The sequence below is a fragment of the Aythya ferina genome (assembly GCF_964211825.1).
Source record: "Aythya ferina genome assembly, chromosome: 1".
NCBI classification, from domain to species: domain Eukaryota; kingdom Metazoa; phylum Chordata; class Aves; order Anseriformes; family Anatidae; genus Aythya; species Aythya ferina.
In genome coordinates, this window is record NC_140296.1 from 2107634 (window position 1) to 2119828 (window position 12195).

A 12195-nucleotide genomic window follows, 5' to 3' on the forward strand; every position below is an offset into this window, starting at 1 on the left:
CCTGATCTAGAGAGGGGATGAAATGCTGATTTCTAGATAGAGATGGAGCAGCAGTCTGGTGCTTAGGGTGTCACAATTATCTCCAAAACCTGGAGTCGTGGCAAATCTTTAATTACATACCAGTCTTTCTCCAAGGTTTCCAGAAGGGGGAGCTTTTTAGTGATGTCCAAAGCCGTTGTGATCTTTTAGGCTTCAGCTAAAGTATTTTATTTTTTACTAAATGCTTTTTTCACCTCTATAATTCCATTTTCCTTTTCACTCTAAGACCTTCCTTCACTGTGAGCCTCTCAGGGCTACAGAGAAGAGTGTTGCAGCTCCTGGTAGGGAGAGGTAACATCACTTAGTGGTGATACGAGGTGAAACAACCTGGGCAGGCATTCACACGTTACTTGGGAAAAAAAAAGTGTGTGTGTATGTAGATTTCAAACACGTTTAAATGGTTGAAAAAAAAATCTTGTCTTCCTTTGAGGCTTGAACAGACAGCATATTATTTTGTTGCTGTGTTACAAACTGGCTTTGGTGAGGAGCTGCAGGGTTGCGTAGGTAGATCCTGAAGCTGATAATGAGGTTACAAGGCTACTTTTTTTATTTTTATTTTTTTTTTTGGGAGTAGCTTTTGCATCCAATTCCTCATTTTCTGAGGGCTCCTCTGCAAGAGCTACGTTGGCAGCCTCTGAACAGGAATTCCAAACTGACAGCGCCAGAAACTTGTCTGGCAGTGGATGCGCGAGCCTCGGCCGTCCTGTTCCTGGCTCCGGCAGGGAGCTGGCTGGGATGGAAGTCAGGTCTGTCAGAAACAGATGTGTCCTCTCAGGGTGTCACGGAATGAGCCTGATTTTCAGGTTCCTGTGCACATCTTCCAGTGGAAAGCTTTAAAAACCCAAAGTTCTTGCTTGTTAAATGTTAGAGTGCTATCAACAGTGATCAGTGTGTGGTTTTTTTTTGAGATGGGGTTTTAGTTTTTGCTTGTGGCAGGTGGTGCCACGCTCAAATACAGCAGGTTAATGCACAGCCCAGCAGGTTCTGACCTTGCTGTTTTTTCCAGCACCTAGCTGTGTGCCCACAACAGTGCTGCAGGTTCTCACTTTGCTTTTTCCTCTTTTTTTTTTTTTTTTTTTTATCTGTTTCCTTCAGCTGGATCCCAGCCACACAAATCTGGGGCTACAGGTTCAGGAAGGGCAGTCCCTGTGCCTAACAGGTCGGTTTTATTCCTACTCCAGAGAGATTTATTTATTTTTTTGAGAGCCATTTGCTGCTCAGTTGAATGTCACAGGATGGGAGGTTCATTGAAAAAAGGTTTTATTGCAAAATTATACAACTGTCATCGTGTGGATCCAAGACGAGGCGACAAAAGCCACTGGACAGCTGCATCCACACGACGTGAATTATTCACAATATCCCACAGTGTGTCCTTGCCTTGCCCTCCCCGTCTCTCCCCCCCCAAACCCCGACCTCCAGAATGTGCTACAGCATTTGGGTTTCAGTGCGCTGATTCACCACCACATTTTAGGGTCTAGCATACACGCTGGGTTTTTTCGGCTTCCCATTCCTTTGGGTACATCCCTGTGGGTTCCCTCCTCCCCCTGGAAAGCACCTGGGAGCATGAGCTAGGAAGAAAACGGGGCAAAGAGCTCCCTTTCCAGCTGGCTTGGATGGGAATTGGGGCAGAGCTGCTGTTCTGCAATCGTGTGTCCTTGCGAAGCTGGAGGAGACACGGTCAGGTTAAATCTGGGGGCGCACGGTGCTGTATTTTGGGCTGTTTGAGAGCTAACTCCTTCATTTTTTATGTAATAAATAAGTGGAGGCAGTCTCATATATGGTCTGGAAAAAAAAAATAATGCAGTATTGGGCTTGGATGAAGCAACCTGTCAGGGAATGCATTGGAAGGAAAATAAAAGCGATGCATTCACGCCATCCTTGCTGCTTCCAAATAACTGCCACCAATTTATGACACTCAGATTTCTCTCATTTCAGTGATTTGTCGTGATTTGCTCTGTCTCAGTGCATAGCAAGGCTTACCTGACCCGTGCTTTGATGCGTGTGGGGTTGCATCGCTTATTTAAGTAGTGTTAACCTGACAACGTCCCTGAATGAGAGGAAGATGGGAAAAGCCTCCCAGGGGAGGCCGGAGCAGGCGATGAAACTTGCTAATTATCAGACATAAATACGTATATAACCATAAATACATTGCTTTTTTCAGCGTGCCCTCGTCCAGGTCAGCCGACAGGGAGCTAAAGTATCACGGAGGAGAAAGGAGCTTCAGAAAAGGGTCATTAGGAAGCCGGGTAATGGCAGCTCAAAAGCTAAATTACACAAGAAAGAGGGGGTGAGACCTGATCCCTGCGAGAAGCCAGCAGGAGAAACCTCAGCCTGCCCCGGGAGCTGACGGGTTCCAGCCCTGGCTGTAACTGGGGGAACCTTCACAGTGTAAACTTTGCCATCCCTCTGAGCTGATGCAGGAGCAGCGAGAAGAAGTTCCTCTGTCGGCCCGGGACAGGATGTTTATTTACAGATCTTGGCCCCCAGGGCCCCCTCCGTGATTCCTGGAAACGTGGAGCACAGCCATTTATAGGAATTCCTCGCAGGAGCGTTTGAAGGGACCTCAAGTAGGACCTCGTTTTAGAGGCTCCTCTTCTCTTTGGCTTCTCTGCAGCGCAGACCAAAGCTGTGCCTGGCTTTATTCTAGCTAAGGAGCTGGTGCCTTGCTGAAGCAGGGGTGAGGCAGGGCAGAAGGGCACAGCTCCGTGCGACCTCAGCTCTTCCCTGCTGGCTCTCTCCTGTTCTGCTCGTGCTGGGGGCTGCACCCCAGAACCAGCCCTTGTTTCGCTCTGTTTTGCACCACTTAGGAAAGAAGAGGCGAGCATGCGTATGCCTTCCATCACAAGCCCAGAAACGAGTGCAGAGGGATCAGAGCAGCCACGGCATAGCGATTCACAGCACCAAAGTGAGGGGGAAACAAAAAAAAAAAAGCAGAGCTGAACGTGCACAAGCGTTTGAGATGGAAGGGTGGAGGGCTGGTGCCTCGGCAGGGCTGCTGGTAGTAGCAGGAGGCTGAATTTTAGTGCAGGGAGGAGCGAGGCAGCAGCCTGAGCAGCTCAGCTGAGGTGCCAGTTCCCATCCATTCCTGGTGACCCTCGCGTGCCAGGCTCCCCTGTTCCTCTGGAGGTGGGTTTGTGTGCAATAAGAAGAGTATTTGGGGGGTGAGGTAAAGTGTATGCTGGTTTCTCATCACAATGCACCCTGGTCTGAATAGCACCCATAGTTCGAGAAGGATACAAAATAGTGTTTCCCCTTTTTTGAAATCCCCCACTAAAAAAAAAAAAATGAACACAAACCAAAACGAGCTCTGGAAAAAAAAAAATAAAACAGAACTACAACTCATCGCGCATCTTGTCTCCTTTGGGCCTCACGAGCCTGCCGATGAAAAGAATGGAGTTGGTTTTGCTGTCCTTGATCAGGAAGACGAAGGGGTGGTCAGCATAGAAGAGCTTGGGGTTTCTCATCTCCTCCCGGCCGTAGATGTCAGCATCGTAGGGGTTCCCTTCTGTGTCCCATTCAAGAGCAGCGGCGTGGAAGACGTTGGACAGGTAAAGATCTTTCTTGCCCGAGATCTTTGACAGGTCAGCCTTGGTTTTGTCGATGGCTTCTGTCAGGCCCAGGCCAGCCAAGTGTTTCTAGGAGGAGAAGAGAGGTCAGCAACCCTCCTGGAGAGGACACAGGGCGATCTGTTCCCTCCATTGTCACGCCAGTTGATGAAAATAAAGCTTCCCAGCACGGGTACCCCATTATCCCGCTGTTTTCTCTCCCACCCCAAAAAAATGCAAGGCTTAACTGCCTTCTTCAAGGACCTCCTTTACCTGAAGGTCGTGGCTGACTTCCAGGACGACTTTAGGCAGCGAGATGGCCACAGATCTCTTCTTCATCTTGCCAGCCCAGGTCTTCAGCTGTTCCCTGTTCAGCAGTTTCTCAACCCTCTCCAGGGGCTCCACGTGGTTTGGCATGATGAAGATCATGCTGGAGAGTTTGTGAGCAAGTGGCATCTCTACCACCTGCAGCTTCTCTGTCTCGTCATCGTAGTAGTTGTAGAGACCTTGAAGTTAGAATCAGAGGTAGGAAATGGTGAGATGGAGAGCACAGGCAGAGCAGAGCTACCCCCAACCTTTTTGCCAATTCACCCTGGACTTGCCCTGCCAAGCAAGGGAAGAAAATCAGTGCTATTTTGGGAATTACTGGAGCTGGCAACAGCTCAAAATCGTGGATGCCATTCGTGTGATGAACTAGCATTTATTCCTAATAGCCAAGCATGCAGTAGCAAACCCGGATTATTTCTGCTCACAAAGACTGAATCAACAGAGCAAGCACACCCTATTTTGTTTTCTCTCACTCACTGCCCATGGAGCAAAATGATCTTGGAAGCAGCTGGTAGAAAACTGAGCAGCAGTGAGTAAAAATCCAGCAAGTTAGGGGTTGGACTCGATGATCTTTGTGGGTCCCTTCCAACCCGGGTTATTCTATGATTCTATAATTCTAGGTCTTGGCAAGGGGCAGGAGGTTTGCAGCTTACCCGTGCGATGCATCATAGGAACACCCACGGTGTAGGACCGGGACACCATGAAGCCACGGTTGTCCACCATCTTATGGTGGAACTTTTCATCCCAGTGAGCTACAGGAGAGAGAAAATCAGCATGTGAGAAAAAAAAAAAAAGTGGTGATTTCATGCCTGGTTCCTAACTACAAAAAACAGTTGGCCTCCCGTGGACCCAGGATTTATTTATCTTCCCACTTAGGCTGCTTTATATGGGCTCACGCTGGGTTTTGGGTCAGTAACTGAAGGCAGAACTTACGCTTGAAGAACATGGCATTGACAATGAGGGCCCCATCAGTTTTCTCAACATCTTTTGTGACCTCTGGCAGCTTCCCATCCGTGGTCTGGGCCGCCCACTCGTTAATGGACTTCAGGGCGCTCCTCTTGTCTCGGAAGTTGATCTTGGAGTGCTCGTAGTTGTAGTGCTTCTTGCTGTTCTTCACGAAGTCGTCGGCGAAGTTGATGGAGGCTGGGCCGTACAAGCGGTTGCCGATCTTCCAGGTGACGTTGCGGGCCGTGCTGTTGCTCACCTCGTTGAGGAGCTCCGACAGCCCGCTGTGCACGTAGTCGTCGTTCAGCTTGTCGGCGCTCAGCACCGCCTTGGCCTGGGAGGCGGTGGCGGCCTTGCCCCCGAGGGACACGAGGCCCAGGGAAGAGGCCACCACCACGGGGGACAGCAGGATGTTCTCCATGTCCTTGTCCTTCGCCATGGCGTGGTAGAGGTTGAAGGCCAGCGTGGTGCTGCGGTCGGCCAGCGTCGTTGCCTTGTCGCTCAACTTTCTGTCCTCTGAGGGCACGGCCATGGCCAGGCCGCAGAGGGCGAGCACCACGATAATCCGCATGGTTTTGGCAGCACCTTACACCCCTGGGGACCTGCTGGGCAAGAAGAGTTCACCATTAGGATGTCCCAAACCATTCCTAGGGCCTTCAGAGGCCCCAAGGGCTCATCAGTGAAATCCACTCCTAATTTCCAGCGACTGCCAGAGTGCCCACGTCAATGCTTTGCTTGGGTTGCAACGATCCCAAGTCCACGTTGGGCCTTCCCCCGAGCAGCAGAGTCCAGGCTGTGCTCTGAAACGCATTTTTTTTGAATGAAAGCTTCCTTTTTAAGCAATTTTTGCTGTATTACTTTATGTTTGTGTACAGTACGTGACTTAAGGAAGGGCCAGGGGATGGGAGCGACAGCTCTTTCTCTCCGTAGAGTGGCAAGTTGAACCTCTGCATTGGTCAGGAAAAGGTAAAATTGGGATGTGTCTGCTGCCCAAGGGCCACGTAGATGGTCCATCCTGGGACTAATGGGGTCAGTGTGTGGCAGGATTGTCCCTCCTGGGGACCCCAGCTCAGCACCCAGTGCTCAGCATTTTAGGCACTAGGTGGAGCACGGGAGCTTCCATATCAAAGGGTCCCTCGGAGCAGCTCCAAGGCTGGCCCGGCAGCTCCGGCTGACTCAATTTTGCCTGTTCAGCTCTATCAGAGAAGAAGGGGGACAAAGGGAGGTGGCGAATCCCCTCCTTTCCCCCTTCCTCTAATGCACACGCATTGCTGAAGCATCTCAGCACAACTCAAGCGCAGCCAGGCCCGGTGAGGCCTCTGAGCCACTGTAGGGTTTTTAGATGAAGTTAAAAATTGACTGGTCCTAAATGCTCATTAAAAGTTGCAACTAAAATGTGAACATTTGCTCCAAGTGGGTTGCTTGGGCTCCCCCTCTGCTGAGCATATATATTTGCAACCTTGCTGAGGTTGCAAATGTATTTTCAACCCCAAGCGAGCTTTTCCAGCAGGATGCCTCATCCCCAAGGCTACCAGGGCCGTGGTCCTGTCCCCCCACCCTGCTCAGGGTCCACAGAGAGGAGAACTGCAACGGGTTAAAAGGGAGCAGAGTAGGAAGCGAAGGGCCCGCCGGGATTACATATGGAAGGAAGCACGCACGCACACAGCCCCGAGCAAAGCGAGTGCGCAGTTCCACCGGGGACCTCTTGCCAGAGTGGGAATTACGTAGCTCCAGAAGGGGAGGCAATTTATAGCCAAAAGCCCTTTTGGGAGCAAGCCTTCCGCTGAAGGGAAGCGCCGTCCCGGCTAACTCAGAGCCAAAAAATGTGTGCAGAGGGCTCAGAGCTGTCCCTGGTGCACTTTAAGGTGAAAATAGTGTTGGGTGCACCAAGCATTTAAAAGCTGAGGGGTTTTCTTTTATCTCTTTTTTTTTTCTTTCCCCTTTTATTTCTAAAAATACCTTGAAACTGTTTCATAGGGAGGTCAACGCTTGCCTTTTTCCCTCTGAAAAAAAACAGATACACGGAGCAGTTCTCCCGCAAGCAACCCACGGCCCATGCTGCTTACATCCTCAGCCTAAAAAAGCTCCGTGACTTCAGAGGCCAGTGAAAAATTTTGGCCTGGCAGCCGGGCTGTGATGAGCAGTGCCTCAGCCCGCTGCGGCGAGACAGAAAAATGTTGCCCATCCTTGGAGGAAGGGTGAGATTATCACTGAAATCGTAACCCGGGGTGAAAATAGGTCCGGATGCCACGGGAGGAATGTGCAGGCGATAGCATCCTTGCGGGGGATGAACATCCCAGCCCTGCGAGGGGACGCCCCATGCCAGCGTGGCATCCCGTAGACCTCACAGGGACCCATTCTCCGGGCAGGATTTGGAGGTGCCAGCACCCGTAGCCCCTCCGGGACCACGCTGTCACCCTGGTGAAGCCGCAGGACTTCGAGCAAAAGCCATCTCCGTGTGTTGGCAGAAGGAGGTGATGCTTTGGGAAGGCAGGAAAAGGAATAGGGCTCATCGGGATTGTCGTGGGGAGGCTGAGAGCTCACCCTCCTGCGCTGGGTTGGTGCCCAGGGTCCCCAAGGCTCCCAGGCTGGGCAGGCGCAGGAGCTCGCAGCTTTTTCCAGCCCGGCGCTTCCCTTTTTCCCTTCTTCCACCCCCGTAAAGTTTCTCCAGGGTTGCAGCCGCTCTGCCATCGCCCCCAGCAAACCTTTTAACTCCCTTCCTTTGGCAAAACAGAGCTGGCTTTTGGGTTGCCCTACCCATACCCCCCCCCCCCCAAAAAAAAACCACAACACCTCCATGCAACACCCCCCATTTTCTCCCTTTCCTCCTCTTCCCCACCCAAAAAAAAATCCCACCCGTATTTTGGGGAGCATGCAACACCCCAAACTAAGGGCCTGCAATCTCAGCTTGGCACATCCGATCCCTTTGGGAGTGGGGGTCCCAAGAGGGGTCCCAAAGTGGTGTCTCCCCCCCACTCCCCTTACCTGAGGAATGGGGCTGCTGCTTTTGCTCTTCTCCCCTTGTGCACCTCCCGGGCGGGCCGAGGGGGTATATAAGGGGCCGGGGAGAAACTTCTGGAAAGTTGGGAAAAACCTCTCCCAAACTAAAAAAAAAAAAGGAAAGAAAACGCCTGGGGAGGGAGAGGAAGGGGAGGATCCGAAGAGCTCTCCCGGCCTCCCTCCAATGGCTGAGAGCGGCCAGCCCTGCTGCTGCAAAAGGGGGGGCTGGGTGGTCGGTGGTGGAGGAGGAGTGGGGTTGATGGCTTTTTTATTTTTTTTTTTTTTGGTAGGGTATCGTTGCTTTTTTTTGACCTTTGATTTATTTATTTATTTATTGTCAGGGTGTCATCCTTTGCGTAATTGAAGTTGGTTATATAAAGTGCCCTACCCCGTGCACCAGCCGTGCCCACGGGCAGCAAAAGGTTTCACGGCTGCATCACTTCAGAGCCACCGCTCGCCATCTGAGGTGTCCCCAAAAGTCCCCAAAAAGCTTCCTTCTCTTACCAGATCCCACAGGCACTGCTTTGCCAGCCCTTTCCCCTCCTGCACAATGCCCTCTCTCCTTTTTCCCCCCTCTCTTTCCCCCTCTCGGCGCTGAGCCTCTTCCACCCATCGCATCCTCTGCACTTCCTAACCCACAGGTGTGAGGTTAGTGGGTGGTTGTTCCTTGTAGTACGGTGCCAAAGTCCTCGTCTCCAGCAAATTTCCACAATTTAGAAAGGGCTCGCCTTCAGTCTGTGTTACGGCAGCAAATATTCGCAGCCCTAAAGTGATGCTGAAGGAGTTAAATATTCGCGGTGCCTGTGTGCGCCTGGCTGAGAGCGCCTGCAGCAAAGACTGTGCCGTAGAGAAGTTTCTGTGCTGACTCACAGGTGGTGAACTCCAGTCGGCTTCACCCCTGTCACATTTTGAGCTGGTTTGGGATGTTTTTTACAGCAATCTGGCAGCCCCTTCGGGACATTTTCCAGGTACTACCCAGTAATTAAGCACTGTGCTCAACGGTGACCACATTAGAAGGATGCTGCACCGTGTTGGTGAGCTTCTTCCCTTACTTTAAATCACCTCTGATTTCGTTTTGCCCCCTCTTAATGCTGGTTTTGGCTCTGCAGGTTCCCCTCAGGAGGCAGGGGTCTCAGCACGTCTCTACCTCTTGATGCTGGGGTAGAAACAGCCCCTGGTTTAGCCTGAATATTGTGCCCTCACCCCTGAGCTGTTGCCCTGCAAGCACCAAGATCAGCCCATCTTTCCACCTGCCACCCCACCACACACTATTGCTCCCCCAATTCTAGTGATATTTGTGATATTTGTGTGCTGTCTAAACCATTTGGGTGATGCCATGTGAGTATTTACTCCCCACCCCAAGCGAGGTGAGGTCTTGGAGTCTTCCCTACACAAATATTCCCACCAGCAGCAATACGCCAGCTCCCGGAGCACTAATAATGAGACAAAAAAACGAGTTTGCTGCTGGCTGTGAGGAAGATTGTCCCATTCATCCACTCCCAGCAGCATTTAGCACGGCCGAACTGATCCGCACGGTGACATTTGCACAAAAACTGTTATAGGGGAAGCGTGCCAAGGGACTCACTCGTTGGGTGACCTTTGGGTGCCAAGCAGGAAGTCACAACATCTCCTGGTGTTATGTGAGGTTTTTATTTCTATTTCTATTTCAGTGGCATGTTGGAGAAAGAAATGCTTGAGCAAAATGTATTTCCAGTTGATGCCTTCCCTGGGTGTTTTGCATCCAAGCAGGTACCTGAGGCTGAGGTCTTTAATGATAGGATGCCGAAATGGTCCTAATTAGCAGAGATCATGCCCGTCATCTCAGAGCAAGAGGTGATGCTCAGAGGGATCCAGTGGGGGAAGAAGGTCTGTGGTACCTTGAGCATCATGTCCTTACATGCTAGCGTACATTTCGAGCAATTTTCTTGCCTTCAGTGGGACCAAAGTGATCAAAATTTAGCCCCAGGGTTTTTACAGCACAATCTTTGCTTTATTACTTTGTTGCTATGGAGCAAAAATAAATAAATAAATAATAAAAAAAAAGAATTTCCTGCTTGCAAACAGTCGGTGCCCAGGTGAAGTGGTGCTGGTCTGTACCAGCAGCACGCGCCAGCTGAGAAATGAGAAGAGCTCCTTTAAACCTCCAATGTCAGCCAGCTTCCCCTGCCAAGCTTTGATTTGCTCCACCTCCAAACCCTTCTAATAATTACTTCCCAGGTAAGATTTTATTTGATTTTTTTTTTTTTTAATTCTTCCCAGTGAAATGTAAAATGCATTCTAAAACTTTTCACGAGGTTTTATTTTTTTTTAATTCTTTCCAATGAAATACTAAAACTTTTCGTCTCTTTCAATGCCTCCCAGCACCAAATTATTTCAACAGAAGATCAGGGCTCTGCACTTCAGTCCTTTTAAACGGACTTGCCTTGATAAGGGGAATTTAGAGTTGCTTAAAAACAGTTCTTGTGTCTGAGGACAGGCAGCCCAGCACTGAGAAGTTTCAATTTTTGCCTGATTTTTTAATGTATTTTCCCCTATTGCCTTACTGATTTATGTCCCCAGCCAGCACATTCCCAGCTGCATTCCTCTAAGCTAACCACAGCAAATCTGCAGGGCTTTAGGATGTGAACATGCAGAAAACGAGCTCGTTCTACCAAAATATCTGCACCCAGCTCGATGGCGATGGGGAATATATTTTCCAGGGCAAAAGCGCTGGGAATGGGGCCGATCTGCTTGGCGGGGGGGCAGATTTCTCTCTCCATCGAGTGATATCCAAGCGCAGTCGGACGTTTTTGGCTCTCCCAGCCCCCACAGTGCCACGTAGGAGATCCGACGACGGCGCTGGGGTGGGAGAGGACCGGGAAAGGGGGGAGCGATGCTGGGAGTTGCCTTCTTCCGTCTTCTCTGCTCCCATAATGAGAGGGCCTGGCTGCCAAAAGACACATCCACTGCTGGAGCCCAGCTCCTCCCCTCCAGCCAGCCGGCTTTTTATTTATTTATTTATTTTTACTTTCTGCAGGGCAAAACTTTTGCTCCTTTCACTGCCAGCTGCTTCAAGCGTGGGCACGGTCCCTGGGTACGGCGAGCCTTGGGTATAGGAGGGTGCGGATCTACCGCGCTACGAGATACTTTAATTAAAAATAATCGTAATAAATCATGTCATAGGGGTCTGATTTAACACAGCTCGACAAAGCAGGCAGGGATTTATTGCATCTGAGCTGGGTTTGGGGGAGTTACTGAGGTAAATCTGCCCGGTATTGGGAGTCCTACAGCCAGCCCTGTGGTAAACTACGCATGCCCAGACGTTTTATGGCCGCTGTGGTCGGTTGGCCTGGCTTTTGTAAAGCAGTGTTACTAATTCACTCGATTATATATTACAGGAGTGCTTTAGTCCTACGAAAGCAAGTGAAACCAAACCCTGCCCTCTGCCAGGCTCTTTGGACAGGGCTTTTTAAATGTAAATACCAGCAGCTTTGCATGGTTACCCTGTCCCGTATGCTGCAGTGACCCATGAGGCTGATGTTGTTTTCCCATGGTAGAGTCCAACGTCTCCAAAACGGCAATGAGACAGTGCTGCTGTGGGATTTCTGCTTTTCAAGACCAAGCACGGTCATGAGCAAGGCTAGAAAGGAAGGTGTTTTGTAGAGGAGATACCAGAGAAGGAGTCCCTTGTAATTTAGGCTGTAATGGGGCAGGGGATTAAAGCTGTCTGCCTTATCCCACAGTTAAGAGCTAGGAAGAAGACATCAGGTGATCAATTTTAAAGAGATCCCTGGCAGTCCTTTTTCACAAAGTTGCATCAGAGACAAATTTATGGACAACAGCTCCAGGAGTGGATGCTACTGGGGACTGACGGGGATGTATGCTGAAAATCCACAGGCCAGACTCGGTGCTGGGGTGGCACAAGGGAAGGGCCATAGGTGAGCTAGGACCAGGTGCTTGTCCTAAATTCTCTCTCCCATGTCACCAGTGGGGTGTTGCTGGATGGACTGCAGGACTGTCTGCACAGGACATTTTGTATTTGCACGACACACAGCAGGATTAGGCCTCGGAGCATTGAAAGCCATGGCACCTGCAAAGATCACAGTGGAGGTGGTGAAGGCAATACCGATCCTCTTGGCAGCCTCCACCCTGAATTGTAGAATCATAAAATCATTGAATTAGAGAATGGTTTGGGTTGGAAGGAACCCTAAAGGGCACCAAGGCTGGCCTTGGGCACTGCCAGGGCTGGGGCACCCCCAGCTCCTCTGGGCAGCCTGGGCCAGGCCCTCAGCGCCCTCAGAGGGCAGAATTTCTTCCCAATTTCTTCCTGAAGCCTCCCCCCTGCCAGGCTCCAGCCGCT

General features: G+C 50.6%; 1 protein-coding gene and 1 long non-coding RNA gene across 3 annotated transcripts; one reads left to right on the plus strand and one right to left on the minus strand.

The window, feature by feature from the left end:
* Positions 1 to 1282: 1282 nt before the first annotated feature.
* On the minus strand, positions 1283 to 8020 carry SERPINH1 (serpin family H member 1). 2 transcript variants are annotated; one of them, XM_084494745.1, is made up of 5 exons: positions 7842 to 8020; positions 4845 to 5458; positions 4565 to 4663; positions 3858 to 4090; positions 1283 to 3674 (listed from the first exon to the last, which is right to left on the minus strand). In XM_084494745.1, the coding sequence occupies exons 2-5, from the start codon at positions 5425 to 5427 to the stop codon at positions 3372 to 3374; spliced, it is 1218 nt and encodes a 405-aa protein (XP_084350871.1). In that variant the 5' UTR covers positions 5428 to 5458; positions 7842 to 8020; the 3' UTR covers positions 1283 to 3371. The 2 variants fall into 2 exon arrangements, with proteins under 2 accessions (XP_084350871.1, XP_084350872.1); XM_084494746.1 differs by having other exon boundaries at positions 4845 to 5461; positions 7842 to 8013.
* Positions 8021 to 8206: 186 nt separating this feature from the next.
* On the plus strand, positions 8207 to 11007 carry LOC311422078. The gene is made up of 3 exons (XR_014685179.1): positions 8207 to 8890; positions 9527 to 9605; positions 10873 to 11007. It is a non-coding gene; the product is annotated as an uncharacterized lncRNA (long non-coding RNA).
* The last annotated feature ends 1188 nt before the right edge of the window (positions 11008 to 12195 follow it).